The sequence below is a fragment of the Notolepis coatsorum genome, assembly GCF_963971535.1.
Source record: "Notolepis coatsorum genome assembly, chromosome: 17".
In the NCBI taxonomy this organism is placed as follows: domain Eukaryota; kingdom Metazoa; phylum Chordata; class Actinopteri; order Aulopiformes; family Paralepididae; genus Notolepis; species Notolepis coatsorum.
In genome coordinates, this window is record NC_140181.1 from 42,417,967 (window position 1) to 42,435,315 (window position 17,349).

Sequence of the window (17,349 nt, forward strand, 5' to 3'; positions counted from 1 at the left end):
TCTCCCTCCCTTCTCCCTCTCCTCTCCCCCTCTCCTCTCTTCTCCCTCTCATCTCCTCTCCTATCTCCCATTCCACTCCCCTTCCCCCCTCACTCTCTGCTCTCCTCTTCCCCTCTCCTCTCTCCCTCCTATCCTCTTCTCTATTCTCCTCTCCTCTGCTCTCCTCTCATCTCATCTCTCCCCCCTCTCCTCTCTTCTCCCTCTCATCTCATCTCCTCTCCTCTCTCCCTTTCCTCTCCCCTTCCCCCCTTTCTCTCTGCTCTCCTCTCCCCTTCCCCTCTCTCCTCTCCCTCCTATCCTCTCCTCTCTTCTCCCCCTCTCCTCTGCCCTCCCATCTCATCTCGCCCCCTCTCTCTTCTCCTCCCTCTCATCTCCTCTCCTCTCTCCCTTTCCTCTCCCCTTCCCCCCGTTCTCTGCTCTCCTCTCCCCTTCCCCTCTCCTCTCTCCCTCCTATCATCTGCTCTCTTCTCCCCCTCTCATCTGCCCTCCTCCCATCTCATCTCTTCCCTCTTCTCCCCCTCTCCTCTCCCCTCTTCTCTTCTAGAAGGAGGAGAGAACCATGCTGGAGGATACCAAAGCAGCTCTGTTGGACCTGGACAAAGTGACTGTGTTCTTCAGGCAGCTGGAGGATGAGTGTGTAGTAGCAAGTAAGAGATTCTGTCCACAAAAACATGCTTCTTTCTGGCCGGTTCAACCCATGTAACAAGATAGCAGCGACAGCTGTGGATGTTCTGACTAACAGTGTGTAAAAGCGTATGTTGATGCGGGGAGCTACTGCAGGATAGTGAAGGGAAACATTATTTGTATTTGTTTTATCATGTTATCATGTCATGTCATGGCAACAGAAATCTCACGTCCTCCTGGAAAAGGGCAATGTCACTGATCTGTCCTGCACTCGGGGCTGTACATAAAATATACCAGTGAAATATGATCATCAAACATACCCCCTCCCCCTCTCCCGCAGTCCCATCCAAACATCCTTCATTATTCAGAAACACATTACACGACGGTAGCGAAGCGCGCTTTGAATAACCATTATAACCAGATAGCCAGAGAGCAGGGAGGGAGTTGAAACAACACTATAAAAGCCTCATAAATCATCCTTAAATCAACCTTAACTGTCCTTGTTGTTATTCATTCTTTCATCTTTCATTCAACCTTCATTCACTTCTTGGGCACATTGAGGGACGGACCCTCGTTGTCAATGATGCCCAGATTACATTAGGCAGAAAAGAAAACATTAAAAAACTGTCCTCGTCTTACAGATAACACGCGTGTCACTTACCTCCTTACACCCCCCCCCCGGGCGCTACATACCTTCAGGCCTTTTCTTCTCCCCACCTCTTTTAATTACAACACCTAGATTATTTGAAAGGACTCCTGGCTACTGTAGGCTTCAGCACCAGCTATTCAAAAAGACCAGTGCTTTCTCTTTTCAGCAGAGAGGCTCAATATGGCCAGCAGAGATTGCTGCCTAAAGCAAGTGCATAACACGAACTTCCCACTTACAGGAGGTAAAACTAGGTATGGAGCAGGGGTTTCAGCTACTCTAGGTTAGCGCCGGCTCGCTCGGCAAGTGGAAACTGTTGAGTGTACAGATGTGTACAGTGTACACGCAAACCCACACACACACATGTATACACACACTTGAGTAAGCATATACTGTACAAAGCCACACACACACACACACACACACACACACACACACACACACACACACACACACACACACACACATGCATACATATACTTGCATGCATGCCTGTGCACACACACGCATACACACACAAACAACTATTCATCCATTCCCTTTCAAATCCCATTTGATCCTCATCTGAATGCCTTCTCCAGTGAACATGCATACTCCAGCAGTCCTCCAGTATTGATTTGATGAAAGCCGCTTCACTGCGTGTTGCGGGCTATAGGTTAGGGAGAGCCGTGTAAGCAGTATAATGGTCTGCAGGTCAGCCTTAAAACGTCACAGTCAATTCCAGAGGGTTAGAGCATGATGGGTCCCATAGGAAGGAGCAGCCACACACACCCTGGTGCTGCACGCTAAAGGTTAACCCCCTGCTGTGTTCCTTTTGTGGTCATGTCAGCAATCATGTTAGGTAGAAGGAAATGCTGGTATTTTGTGGATTCCGCAAAATGGCACTATTGTAAATGTAAGTGCGTTGTACCAGTTCATAGGAGGCTGAATAATGGTGCACTTAAGTTTCAAGTTCAAGTTTCTTTAATAGTTGTCATACAGAAGTACAGAATACTTTTATACAAAATGCTTCTTTCTGTTACGCTCCAGAGACTGTGCTAGACAAGAGACAAGTATGAAATAATATAGTATAGCATGTAATAATAGAAGTAAAAATCACGTACGTAGACACAGTGTTCAGTATATACATGTACAATGTTCGATGCAGAATAGAAGTAACTGAGTTACCATACAATATACTATGCAATACTAATATACAATACTATATAGTGGAAAGCAGAAATGGGATGAGGTACAATTTAGGTACAATTTACAGTAAGGTGTACTGAGGTATGGGTTGTAGTGCAAATCCTTTATCAATAAATATAAAGTGTTTAGGTGTTCTAAAGTGTGGAGAGTGGGTGCTGCAGTGTGTTGTTTGTTTAAAGTGAGTGTGTGCGTGTGGATGTGTGTGTTGTGAGTGCATTTGATGGTTTTTGCATAGTGTTATTGTTCGTTGAGCAACCTGATGGCCTGGGGATACAAGCTTCTACAAGAGTCTTTCTGTGCTTGCCATGAGACTCCGGTATCACTTGCCTGACCGCAGCAGTTCAAAGAGGCAGTTGTTTGGGTGGCTGGAGTCCTTGATAATTCTCTTAGCCTTACCCCTGCACCGCTTGTTGTAAATGTTCTGGAGAGTGGGAAGCCCCCCTCCAATTGTGCGTTCGGCTGAACGTGCCACTCTCTGTAGTCTGCTTCGGTCTTGTGCGGTGCTATTCCCAAACCAGGAGGTGATATTGCCAGTCAGGATGCTCTCTATTGTACATGAGTAGAAGTTCTTAAGGATCTTCTGACTGACTTGGAACTTCCTTAGGCGCCTGAGGAAGTAGAGGCGTTGCGTGCCTTCTTCACAACACTGTCAATGTGTGTGGTCCATGTCAAGTCCTCGGATATGTGGGCTCCGAGGTACTTAAAACTGTTCACTCTCTCAACCGGTGCCCCGTCGATGCTGAGGGGGCTGTAGTCCCTGACCCTCGACCTCCTAAAGTCCACAATCATCTCCTTTGTTTTGCTGACGTTCAGGGAGAGGCTGTTCTCCTGGCACCATCCTGCCAGGACCTTGACCTCTTCCAGGTAGGCCCTCTCGTCGTTTGCAGAGATCAGGCCCACCACTACTGTGTCGTCAGCAAATTTGATGATTGTGTTGTTGTTCCGCTGAGCCACACAGTCATGTGTGTACAGGGAGTAAAACTTATAAATAACCCTATTTAGTCTCCTTAGTGCACGATATCTACATTATAGAAATAATAGGAAAAAGATTGTGCGGCCGGGTAGCACAGCGGACTAAGCGTCTGTCTACCACCGCAGAGACAGTGGGATCGAATCCGGCTGCCGTGGTACCTCCGGCTTGGTCGGTCGTCCATACTGACCCAATTGGCAGTGTCAGCGGGTGGAAAGCCGGTGGGGTGGGTCCTGGTCGTTGTAAACAGTGACTCCTACAGGTCAGTCAGGGCGCCTGCACAGCGAGGGAGGGAACTGGGGGAGGTAGTGTGATCCTCCCACACGTTACACTTCCCCAGTGAGAGTCCTCGCTGTCAGGTGAAAAGAGGCTGCTAGCTGTCTCCACATGTATCGGAGGAAGCATGTGATAGACTTTAGGGCTCCCTTGACCGGCAAGTGGGGGGCAAATGCGCGCAACGACCAGGAAGGGGAGGGGGGAATTGGCATAACAACTAAAATTGGGATGGGAGAAAAATACAGAAAAATAGGAGGAGAAAAAGTAGATACAAAAAAAGAAATAATAGAAAATCAGTTTTGACTGGATTATATTCCATTGTTATGTATTATTATGATTATTGTTATATATTCCATCTAAAATGGTATTTAGTATCTATATATCTATATTTATCTATCTATCTTTGTGAATCTCAGTTTTAAAACAAACAAAGTGATGTTCATTGCTCAATATTTCGAAAATACAGATGGGGTCCTGAAAAACATTGTTTTGGAAGCAGAAGTCTAATAATAGCTTTACTAGTTCAGCAATGTTCCCTAATGAAATACAGACGTCATGAATTCAGAAGATTTTCGGAGTGGGTAATCTTTTTCAAATGGCGAGTATGTCATTTTGAAATTAAGTGCTCCAATACAAACCCAGTGTGTCTAAACCACATGATTCATGTTGCTCTCTAGACTGGGTTGTGAAAGACTAGCTGCTCTTGAGGAAAACAAACTTGACTTGAATAAACCCCTCCTTTACTGCGTAGGAACACTTAAGCTGGAAGAGTAACCTCATGTAAACCCTGTGTGTGTGTGTGTGTGTGTGTGTGTGTGTGTGTGTGTGTGTGTGTGTGTGTGTGTGTGTGTGTGTGTGTGTGTGTGTGTGTGTGTGTGTGTGTGTGTGTGTGTGTGTGTGTGTGTGTGTGTGTCTCTCTCTCTCTCTCTCTCTCTCTCAGACACACCAGTGTACTACCAGGTGAAGGGCAGTCGTCAGGCTCTGAGGATCACGATGTACCTGGACAGCTGTCACTTCAGCGAGCTGCCGAGCCGCCTGCAGAACGGAGGAAGCCTGAAGCTCCACACGGTGCTCTTCAGCAGGGGTGAGAGACCAGGGGGAGCTGGAGGGCCACACGGTGCTCTTCAGCAGGGGTGAGAGACCAGGGGGAGCTGGAGGGCCACATGGTGCTCTTCAGCAGGGGTGAGAGACCAGGGGGAGCTGGAGGGCCACACGGTGCTCTTCAGCAGGGGTGAGAGACCAGGGGGAGCTGGAGGGCCACACGGTGCTCTTCAACAGGGGTGAGAGACCAGGGGGAGCTGGAGGGCTCCACACGGTGCTCTTCAGCAGGGGTGAGAGACCAGGGGGAGCTGGAGGGCCACACGGTGCTCTTCAGCAGGGGTGAGACACCAGGGGGAGCTGGAGGGCCACACGGTGCTCTTCAGCAGGGGTGAGAGACCAGGGGGAGCTGGAGGGCCACACGGTGCTCTTCAGCAGGGGTGAGAGACCAGGGGGAGCTGGAGGGCCACACGGTGCTCTTCTCATCTCTCTCCTCATCATGAAGGTGTTTACTCTCACAGCAATGCAAGGCTCCTGGATGCATGCATCCAGCGAGAGCTGCATATGAAACAGAATAAAACAGATTGTTGATTTCCTTGCATGAGAGGATCGATCAGGGACCTCAGAGGTTCCAGTATGTGTACAACTACGTAATGCAGTTAAAGTGAATACATTCAAATGCACTGGGGGCGCCTGGAGGCCACGGTGGACGTTTAGAAAGACTCTGTGAGTCTCTATGCAGACGTCTCTCACCTTCCCACAGGTTTTGTCCACTTATATTAAGTTCTGTTGAAGCTCGATTTAAAGGGCGTTTGAAAGTCTTTACCCCCCCCCCCCCCCCTTCTGTACTCTTTGTAATTCCACTCTCAACCTGTGCAGGGCTGGTATGAATGGACTGTATTGTGCATAATTTCCGTCTTCCAGCAAACCAGTCATTTTCCATAGACAAGGGCCAGCTGGAGCAGGAACCCTACAGGGGGGGAAGGCTATTGTTCTCAGGCACTTCAAAGTAGAAGATTGGGACTCGCTGAGTAGCAGAATGATAATAGTCATCTGGATATGTAGATGAAGATCGCCACCTACAGGCGAATAATGAGACACACAGTTGGGGAGAATATTGAGGGACATGATGATATTGTGTGTGCGTGCGTGTGTGTGTGTCTGTGTCTGGCGTCAATTCAGCTGCACACTGTATAATATTATGTTATCAGCAAACAAACTGTGATGTGTATGTGTGTTCATGCCCAGAGCCTACCTGTGCATATGTTTTAACAAAGACACTGGCATAGATGCAAAGCTATCTGGTCTTATACAAAGCACATTACCCTTGAGCTTCCACTAGGGGGAAAATCAAATCAAATCAAATCAAATGTATTTGTAAGGCCCGACAACACACGTTAATGTCCCCATGGGCCGGACACATCTTCTTTAAACAAGTCAAGAAGAAACATCACAATAAATCAAGAACAAAACAAAAACACCATAAAGTCCAAAAGAAATTTAAATAAATGAATGCAACACTCCCAGGCATACCCCATGCGAAGGTAAGGAAAAACTCACTAAAACCTAGCAATAGGAAACAATGCACCACAGGCAATGTGGAGGAGAGAAACCTTAGAAGGGCCGTTCAAGGGGGGATCTCCCTTCTTGGATGTCAGTGATAGTAGTGTTGCAATAAAAGAGGCGAACAGTTGGTAAGCATGCACTCATATGTGTAATGAAACACAGATAAGTGCATGCAATAGCGACTGAACATTTTGAAATACTTTAAAATAGAGCTGATGGCGGATCTATTTGAGGCATGGGGGCGGCGCAGAGAGGGTCACATCCTCCCGGTCTTCATCACGGGACGTCCGCTACTCTGATCATCACCACGAGACAGCCACTCTCAGGGAGACGGGCGTTAGACAGTTTGCGTGATTGTGATGGGCGGACATAGCAATAGATACATGTGGTAAGCATATATGTGAATAGAATAGAAGTACTTAACCCAGCAATGAACTCAGCGTTGACAGACCACGGACAGAAGACGGTAAGAAGCTGATCCATGGCCTTGGTGGTGCACATAGAACAGTTACTGCAATCTTGGCCAAGACCCCGAGACATCCACCACCTTGGTCAACACTACGAGACAACCACTCAGAGAGACGGGGAGGGGGGGGGGGGGGTTTGGGACAGGGGTTAGAGGGGCAAAGTAGCTAACTATGAGTGAATGAGTGAGTGAGTGAGTCATTGCAGGTCATAGAGGTGCTTCGCATCTAAAAATTAACATGCTTGGTTCCTCTTTATCTTTTTGTGTTTTCCAGCTAGGCTACTTATTCTTATTTAACACACTCTAAAGTAAGATTTGTTCTAAGTACCTCTACATAACTTCTAAATAAATAAACTGCTGAATGTCTTAACCTGGATGCGGTCTGTGTGTCTCTCAGCCCTGGAGAGGCCAGAGGGGGTGTCCCAGCAGGACTACAGTGCCATGGAGGAGTTCCAGCAGCGCATCAACGCTGTGTCACTAGAGAGGGTCAAAGCCTACTACCGCAGACTAAGGTACCCTATAGGCTCTTCTACTCTACACTGCATCACAACGGTTTGCTAGCTCACCCACTATTCAATGTAATACAGTCCAAAAATATATATTTTAGTGATTTTTGTGGGGACTAGTACAGTACATATTTGTGAGTACAGTTGTGATTCAAGCAGTGGCGCAGTGGTGATTTTATATCTGGTTGCACTATGTTCTAATGACGTCACGTGCACGCGCGCTCCCGCATAAAATGTTCCCTCGCGAATAAAGACGATGCCTAATTGCCTCTAGGAATGGAATGTAACACATTTCATTCACAGGTTTTGTGTGAATGGTCCAACTGTAGTATTTGAACAAACCTGACGACCTGAGCTATTGTTATGCAAAGTAGCCAGGTGGGTACTTGGCGCAGAGTCGAGTGGAACGCATTCTTGTGTGCACGCACGTGCACCTGCTCAAAGACCTGGTGGAACGGCGTGCAACCCCGTCCCATGCCCACTGCATCACTGGATTCAAGTGATGTGATTCAAGTGATTTCAGAGGAAATAACTCAATAATGACTATAACTATAATGATAACTGATGAATGAAACCTGATATTACTTACCAGCTGAAAGGTCTAGACACTAATGTTACTAACGCTAATTAGTCAGCAAATCTACTGAGCAGGGAACAACCCTATAGATGTACTCTAACACAATCACCCTGTACATAGTGTTCTACTACATTATTCTCCTAAAATGATTGAGATTGGGCACGTCATACTACTGTACTACTACTACTACTACTACTACTACTACTACTACTACTACTACTACTACTACTACTTCCACCACTGCTACCATTACTACTACTACTACTACTACTACTAATGTTGACACGGATCGCCTGTGAGTCAGATAGTTGTAAATACTAGACATGTTTGTGTCCATCAGGGCTTTTTACCTGGAAAAGTCCAACCTCCCCACTGACTCCAACACCACAGCAATGAAAATTGACCAGGTAAATATACTTATTCTGATTTCGGACATTTGACTACATAAACCAATCTATATTGAGTATATTATGCTGTGGGGAGGAGACTCCTAATAGACAGTCTACTCCCCACCGTATATATTTTCTCCCACCAACCCACCCCCTCCTAATGTACAGTCTCCTCCCCACCGTATATATTTTCTCCCACCAACCCACCCCCTCCTAATGTACAGTCTCCTCCCCATCATATGTATATATTTTCTGTTAGGATCTCTGGGTAACAGTACTGTATATTTGCATATCGTATATGTCACAAATGTAATGGTACTATATACCAGTATGTCATGTTTGACCCTATGCCATAAATGTCATGTTGTCATGTATGTTGTGTATGTCATAAATGTCACTATGAATTGAAAATGGGGGACTCTGATGTAAACAAGACAAACGTCTTTCTCTGGTCTGCATCCCCTTAACAATTGTGTGTATTGAGCCGTACTGTATTGTACCCATTCTGCAATCTGTTAAATAAAGTTTTCATTCATTCATTCATTGTTTCACAGCTTGTTTTGATGGATCTTGCTACTTTTGCAATGGTCCTAGATTCTGTATAATATGTATGGTATTTTCTCACTTAACTTGTATTCCTTATGTACCATAAGTCACTTTGTATATCATTTTGTGACTGAATATAAATGCAAGCACAGATACTGGGCCTTGAAGTTAGAGATCTTCAACCAAGCATTTCCAAAGTAAGATAACTGGTATCCTGGTATTCCATTGGAACCCCCACCCCCACCCACCTCCAGTAGTTGCTAAAGACTCATTATTAACCCTGACTAACTTCAACTACATGTCCATACAAATCAATTCACCTCCTCAACATTAAAAAACGATTCCATTTGAACCCCGAGAAATGAATGGAATTTTCTATGTTAGTGCCCCCCCTAAAACTGACTCTAGTTGTAATAGATTCCTGTGATTGTAGTTGAAATAGAATTTCCCAAAAGAATCTTAAAGGTACACCTTGCCGATTTTCAACCTTAATCCTATCGTTCTTGAGCTGGACTGCACCAGCCCCCCCCCACTCCCACCTCGAGAAACTCTGCATGACGTCACCCGGTGGAGAGCAGACCTCTAGTCGACTGCAAACACCATTTCCTCAATTATTTCTTTGCTGGAGTTCGACCTACTGCAGTTGAAAATAATTAAGGAAATAGCAGATGCACAAGGAGTCTGCTCTCCGTGGGGTGATGTCATGCGGGGGGGGGGGGGGGGGGGGGCCAATGCGCTCGAGCTCTTGAGATACAGAACATGTTGGTAAGTTGTATGTCCGATTATCGCAAGTCCTCAAAACAGAACAGGTTAAACATTGGCAAAACACCTCTTTAATGTAGCAACAAAAAAAAACATCTAGAGCTTTATTTTTCAATTATTAAACCACAAAAGAAAAAGAAAGTAATATCCTTGATGATTGATTTCATCCACTTACTTGCCCCGTGGTTCCCGGTGTTCCAGTCCATTTCACCTTCTCTTCCCTCCGTTTTTATCCTCCTACAGCTACTGAGACCCCTGAACACTCTGGATGATCTGTGCCGCCTGATGCAGTCATACGTCAACGCACGCCCCAGCGCCCAGGGCCACCCATCGGGGGTGAGCGTGCTGTGCGTGTCTTCGGAGCTCTGCAACCGTCTGGGGGCCTGCCACATCACCATGTGTGCCACGGGAATGCAGAGGTCAGCCTGGCCCCGTGCCACACAGCTGGAATATCGTAGGGCCTGTCAGCTTTAATAAACAGTTTAGGTAGCTCTGCACACCTGGCTTTACACTGAATCTAAAACAAATTATAATAATAGCTTTTAATCACTACTACAGGTAACCGCAGGGTCTTTGTATGATCTTCAGTCTCTCAATGTTTCCCCCCCCCCCCCTCTCGACAGCCATGCACGCCATTGACCTTTGACCTTTGTGTTTGTGCCCCAGATGTACCCTGAGTGTGACCCTGGAGCAGGCTATGATCCTGGCCAGAAACCATGGCCTCATGCCCCGCTGCTTAATGCAGACCATGGACATCATGCGCAAACAGGTAAACCTGCTAACACGCATGTCTGAACAGGGTTCTAGAACTATACTTCCCTCCCATTCAGCTAAGCCTCATGGTTTTTGGTCTAACAGGCTGAAATTTCAGCTGTTTGACTTTTAATCTAAGCATAATGATTAGTTGGCTTTGCAGATACTTTGCTCCAAAATCGAAATCAGCTGCTCCAGTCAGAACAATATATGTGGGTTATGATAATTGGACTGCTAGGGCAAGGCTAGCTGGAACTACTGTACCTGGGGAATTGTTTTCATGTTGGAGAAGCTTAACAAAGCAGTACTATTTTCTTTTCCAGGGCACACGAGTGGAGCTCTCTGCTAAAAACCTCAAGGTGATGGACCAGATGCCTCCCTCAGCACCAAGGTAAGGGCCAAACCACCTCCGACTGTGGTGTCTGTGGTGACTGTGGTACAGGCAGGGGGAACATCTCTACAGAATAGTATTATGGTGCTTTCTCCCATGGTATAATCATATTGATATGTTGACAACTAACGCTGTGATATTTTTCACTGTACTATTTGAAGGCTGTTAATGAAAGACTGTGTATTGATATGGAATGATATGATGTTTTTGAAAATGGAAAGGTTGGTCAGACCCGCTGTTAGAAAGACTGAAAATGTAATGCAGTTATTGATTCATGGCTTTTTACTCCTAAGTATAATTGATTGACATTTTATGACCCTACATGATGTTGTTTTAGCTTATGAAGGAACAACAGTGATAAAGCCACAGCATTACCTCATAATTGAATCATAAGATATTATAGAATCATAATAATGTAGTTTGGGGAACTGACAGATGATCCCCATCCCTAGCCATCAGTATACTAGTAGCACCTCTTTTTACACTTCGACAGCTTGAATCATCGTTTAAATTCTTCTCGTCCACAGGCTTTTCAAGCTGTGTCTACCGCCCTCGGATGGAGAACTCTAAGAGAAGTTTGGCTTTACTCTAGAGAGCTTTGGTTGTTTTTTTGTTGTTGTTTTTTTTATCATTTTTTTTATCAACACAAGCCTCATTGACTAGAGGTCAAAGGTGAATGGGAGGAAGACCGGATGAGACGGGATGAAGTAAGAGAGGAAGAGTGGAAGTCTCACTGGCCTCCCTCCAAGAGAAAAAGACTATGGAGAGACCCTTGTTCAGAATACCCCGCCCCCCCCCACCTACACACGGAACATTCCAGCGCAGAGTCTTTCGTGCAACACAGAAATGAACTGCTCTACTCTTTTTTTCCCTGTAAACCCACTTATCACCTGTAAATGACCGGGGAGCAAACAGTGAGATTTATGTTACTGATCTCACTGACAACTTTCTCAGCAAGAGGCGAATAATGTGCAGCCTAATTGGCAAGACACCTCATATATACTGTACTGTTAGTGTTGCTCATCTGACAGCCTGTCTAGACCATGCTGACTCAGCAGCCCATCACTGACCTGGCAACTCGTGGCCGAAGAACTTTTAAAGTATTGGAACGTAAGTGGAAAAAGGAGCGCCAGTTTTTGAGGACGTGGCATTACAAAGAAGTCAATGACTTCTGCAACGATTGCCTTCATTATTAACTGGATTAACTTGACTACCTGTAGCAGACTCTCTCATCCTGATTGCAAACATACTCCTTTTGCCTCGGACTGCAACTCCACAGAGCTGTCTCTTTCTCCATCAGGACTGGTGTCCCCCAGGGCTCAATGCTTGGTCCATTTCATGTCTTGAATGAATTACGGAAATATAATACCTAACTCCAGGTATTCATGCATGATGGCTGGTCAAACGGCAGCATCACTTGTGGGAGAAAGTGAATGAATAGATAGAGGGCTGGAGGTAGGGATGGAGGGATGGATTAAAAAGATGGATGGTATGGGGCGGCCCTTGCCATGACCCCCTTGCATGCGGTAAATGTGCAATTACTGTAGGTTTAGTGTGAGTACTGTATTACTGCACTATATGAAGGATAGTTATTTATTGTATCCAGAAGGAGCATTTTTATTCCTCAATTATATCAGGTATTAAAAGAATTTAAAAGCATTCCAGCCTACGTATTGAACAGTATTTAATGGACAAATGGCATGCCATGTTTTAGACTCACCTGCTTATGTTGTTTATTTTTGTTTTGTTTATGTCTTTTGTTTGATCATGTCATAAAGTGTAAAGCTTCAGGGAGTGCTAGGAAAAAACTAGGAAAAGTAAGCTAATGCGAATCAGGGGAAAGGAAGCTACAGCTAACCAGACAGGGTTGTTAGTGTTTGCCAGTAGGCAATAAAGTCAACAGGCTGGAATACTGATTCATCTTTAAATTATTAATATATTAGTTAATGTTTTTAGTAGAGGAATCGCCTTCTGTTGACTCAGACATTTTGCTGACGCTTCGCAGGTCTCACGTTTGATCTTAAACTAGCTCTTAAGCTGTCTGTATTTAATTAAGCACAATGATTGGTCCAATCATATTGCAGTGTTAGCTAAAAAAGTACTGTAGGCGATTTGTGGATGCCATAAACAAAGGGATCATCTAAAGATTGAGACACAGTAGCATTATTTTACTGAAGATTTTATTTTCTTGTATATACAAACTGTCACAATGTTTGCCAGAGCAGGGGGAAAATAGGATATGGTTTATGCCTCATGGCAGCAGAGTGATGCTATAATTTAAATTGGATTATTTTTATGGAGATAATATAGTATGTAAAACATTTCAATTCTTTTGTATTTGGTAATTGTACATTTGAAGAGAAGCTGTTTCTCTTAGACGAGCTTAACCTCACTGACAATGTTGCTGTTTTTGACTTTTCAGATGGCTCTACTCAGCATGGTTTGAATGTGTGTTGACACGCTGCATACTTCAGACGGATCACTCTGCCCTTTTTATTTATTTATAAAAGCTCCTGCCAGGTCCCGAATTAGCAAATTGAAATTCTCTCCCCACCTCCCCAGATGCTGTATAATGGCGATTTAAAGTCCCACTGCAGTAATACTTTCAGAGTGATCAATAGGGAGATACTGTATATTTGCATACTTATGAGCTCTTATGTGCTGATAGTAAATTGTCCTTAATCTGCATAGCACACACACACACACACACACAAACAAACAAACACACTCTTTAACTTAGAATGCAGTATTAATTACAGTTAGCTTGGTCTTAACGTTTTCTTACCATCTTAAATGGAATTTAGCTAACAATTGCAGTATGTTGTATTTTGGTGTACCTGGAAAACAAAAAAGTGTCACTGATTTATTTACATTATTATTTTGTTTCATTATTGTACATACTTTATTTGCAATTTTGTGTTGCCTGAAAATAATTGTACAAAGGAGTTTTTTTTGTGGAATATCTCTTTCTAAACTTGTCATTGTACATGGAACCTTAACAAGCTAGTAAATAAAATGTTATTCACAGTACGAGTGTGTTTTCCCTCAGTACCCCGAGCATGAATCATCCTGTACAATACTGTTGAGCAGTAATGTTTCAGAGCGGGTATGCAAGTTACTGTATGTTGAGGAGGTGGCCTGGTGGTTACAAAGACAGTTCAATAAGCAGAGGATCCCTGGGATGTGCTCCTTGCCAGTCACCAACCTCCTATCTGTACGTGTGATGTATGGTTTTGGAGTGGTTTATACCCAGTCTACATCATAAATAGGCTATACCTAATTGGTCTTGGGAATTAATTAATATGAGTGCCCAGGCAAGAGAAGTGGGACTTTTACATTTTTTTAAAGTTTTTCTTTTATAACTTATAAATTCATTTTTCAATCCACTCAAAAGCTTAATATTATGGCCTCAAAGTAGCCAATACTTACAATCACACAGTTCTCTTGATTGATTGATTGATTGAAAACTTTATTAACAGATTGCAGAATGGGTACAATACAGTACGGCTCAGTTTGTCTTGTTTACATCAGGGTCCCCCATTTTCAATTAATAAAATTGGCATCTGCTCTAGCTCTGAGCAGATGCCTATTGTGCCATCAAGATGTTCTACTGCACAGTAGTGTTTCTATTGTTTATTAATTAATAAACATTTAAATATGTATCGGGTGTGTCAGTTCGCGTGATAATGATGTCGTTCTTTTCAAGGAAGGCCAGCCACGTGCTTCTCATTCATCCCTTTAAACCACTGTTCCATGTTAAGAGATATTTTCATTGCTCAAGCAGGGCCATGATAAAGGCTATAGATGTCCATTAGGCTATACTGGGTGAGGGGAGCTCAATTGTATGAATATTGTATGACCATGCAATATAAAATGAAAGCCTCCATACCAGCTACAGTACTCTCTTGGGTTTCTGGTTGAGTGGAGAGTATGGTGGGTTGTCTTCTTGTAATTTACTTATGGAATGAAGTAATGAATGACTCATAACATTGAATGTTACTGTAACGCCTGTAAACACTCAAATTCTATAGTAGTATATGTTTGGTGAGGGATGTTTAATGTTGATAGGCTATTAACTATGGTATACTTACTGTATGTTATGTGCATGATTCCAAAATGCACTTTGTATGCTTAACTGTTTAGGATGTCATTAATCCCTGTCACTTATTTTTAATTCACGGCGATTATAGACATTCAAGTGTGATTCCCTCCTTGCTGGGGTTTCGGCCGGAAGGGGCTCAGATAAAAGCTTACACATTGCAGTTTCGGTTTTCCAGGGCGACCGACACCGACTGCATTCACCAGCGCACACCCCTTACCGGTGATGCATCCCCGCGGCAAAGGCACGGAAAACTCTCCGTTTTAGAGTCGCCTCGACTTTAGAATGGTGAAGAAAGCTCTCAACGGCGGGGTTGACCCAACTCAAGCCGGAGAGAAGAAGCAGAGAGTCGGGTTTGTAGGGTTGGACCCGGGGGCCCCCGAATCAAACAGGGATGGGGCGCTGCTCATTGCGGGTTCGGAAAGCACCAAGCGGAGTAGCTTTCTCTGCAGACCGAAGTCCAGCATCTCTGGCGGCAGACCAAGACCAAGACCGTCGAAGAAATATGCCAGCTATCGGAAACTACAAAATTTCCTTTATCAGGCACTCGAAAGACCGCGGGGATGGGCGTTCATCTACCATGCATATGTGTAAGTGTTTAAGCTTTATACTAGCCTACTAAGCATGCAGATCCCGTCATCCCGGCCTAAATTGCTTTATTTTAGGATATGCGACAGTTACTTGACGTGCCATGGTTATTTTTTAAGGGGTTGTGAAGTTTTCTTGTGTGAGTGGATGTTCACTGATGTTTCTGATGTCTATGCTTATGTACGAGTGAAGCAGGTGGAAGCCTACACGCCTCTATTGTGGAGAGATGCCACTCTCTCTCTCTCTCCTGCATAACTTCATGTGATAACTCTTATCAGGCCTACGGCAACTGTGCAACTCATGCCTACCTATTATCACGTTGCCAGCACTTCAGATGATGCGTCAAAATGATGCGTTTGGTGATGTAGGCCAAGCTCGCTGTGTAGTCTACATTCTAACATAGGCCCACAATGTGGATTGTATTACACGTGTGGTTTTCATAGATTGCGGCTTTAATGAGAATGACAGCATTTCGCAGCAGTGCCGCTGGGCGCTTTGGTTTCAGCACCATAAAGCAGTGGACAGCTCTCGTGCAGCGTCAGTACTTGGACTAATTGACGTTGCAGTCATCTCAGCCCTGCTCCGAGTGTGCGCTGTGTTTATGGTTATCACTCAGAAAGTATGTGTTGGGCTTTTCATTAGCAACAGGCCCATAGCAAATTTCACTGCAACATGCCAACTTTTATTTAAACACATTGCAGTGACATGTGCAGTGCTAAGGATTGTGTTATATGTTTTGTTGTGAATCATCACAGACTCCACTCAAGTTTAGACATCGTAGATGAGTCTACTCTAGACACTTCCATGTGACGTCATCAATAATCTTCTGAACGATTTGCCATCATGACATCCCCCTTTTTCGAAAAGACAAACAAAAAAGAGCATCATCATTAATTAAGCTAAATAACAATGTATTCACATCACTGTAGAAATCTAAGAATGACATTTTAATATCTACAATATCTCTATTTGTCTGTCCTCACAGCTCTTCAGGTTTTCTGATGATTATTCCACTTGAAGTTCTTACAGGGGAGTGGACTTTTACAACAGATGCAGGCGATCTCCCTTGTTATATGCTTTCTTGTCCTCATCTGAACTTTCAGTCTGGTTTCTTAGGCGCTCTAGCTTAAGTCAGCTCCTTTTCATGAGAAGCTCCCCGTTCCTCCTGTAATAGGCCTATTTCACCACCACAATGTAGGATCTGGGTTGTCCAGCCGTTGCTGTTAAACCTGGAGGTGACCAGGTTCCATCTCACCACAGCCTTACGTTGTCACCAGTGGGAACTTGGAAGTATTCCTAGCTGTTTAGCTCCTCAGTTAAAGTACAGCTCCTGTTAGCTCCTCGGTTAAAGTACAGCTTCCATTTAGCTCCTCGGTTAAAGTACATCTCCTGTTTAGCTCCTCGGTTAAAGTACATCTCCTGTTTAGCTCCTCGGTTAAAGTACAGCTTCCATTTAGCTCCTCGGTTAAAGTACATCTCCTGTTTAGCTCCTCGGTTAAAGTACAGCTTCCGTTTAGCTCCTCGGTTAAAGTACATCTCCTGTTTAGCTCCTCGGTTAAACTACAGCTTCTGTTTAGCTTGTCTCTCTTCTAGCAACTCTTTCACATGGTGCTTTCACTGTTTCATGTTCCAGGTGGTGTGGCATTGTGGGAAGTCTTGTTCTCACACATCTTCCCATCAGCAGTTGAGCTGGTGATGCTCATGATGCTATCATGTCATTCAGTGGTGTGTTCCTTAGATTTGGTAAGGAAAGGTGGGGATCAGCATCAGTTTGACAGTCTGAACTCCTCTTTCTGCCAGTCCACCAGGCCAGGCCACCATAAATGTCCAACCCCCCCCCCCCCCCTCCTAATAGACAGTCTCCTCCCCACCATATGTATATATTTTCTCCCACCCACCCACCCACCCACCCCCTCCTAATGTACAGTCTCCTCCCCATCATATGTATATATTTTCTGTTAGGA

At 44.5% G+C, this 17,349-nt stretch overlaps 2 protein-coding genes across 3 annotated transcripts in view; both read left to right on the top strand.

Annotated features, from left to right (window-relative positions):
- The window catches only part of prex1 (phosphatidylinositol-3,4,5-trisphosphate-dependent Rac exchange factor 1), a 278,977-nt gene extending 265,189 nt beyond the window's left edge, over positions 1-13,788 (top strand). For both annotated transcript variants that reach the window (XM_084333669.1, XM_084333670.1), the window contains 8 exons: positions 545-647; positions 4,645-4,788; positions 7,172-7,286; positions 8,198-8,264; positions 9,798-9,973; positions 10,221-10,323; positions 10,631-10,698; positions 11,226-13,788. In XM_084333669.1, coding sequence (XP_084189795.1) covers positions 545-647; positions 4,645-4,788; positions 7,172-7,286; positions 8,198-8,264; positions 9,798-9,973; positions 10,221-10,323; positions 10,631-10,698; positions 11,226-11,268 — 819 coding nt within the window. In that variant the 3' untranslated portion in view covers positions 11,269-13,788. The remainder of the gene's footprint in view (positions 1-544; positions 648-4,644; positions 4,789-7,171; positions 7,287-8,197; positions 8,265-9,797; positions 9,974-10,220; positions 10,324-10,630; positions 10,699-11,225) is intronic.
- Positions 13,789-15,082: 1,294 nt separating this feature from the next.
- Positions 15,083-17,349, top strand: part of LOC311243487 (potassium voltage-gated channel subfamily KQT member 2-like) — a gene marked incomplete at both ends in the record, with an annotated part of 72,608 nt that continues 70,341 nt past the window's right edge. The window contains one exon of the mRNA XM_084332723.1: positions 15,083-15,387. Coding sequence (XP_084188849.1) covers positions 15,083-15,387 — 305 coding nt within the window. The remainder of the gene's footprint in view (positions 15,388-17,349) is intronic.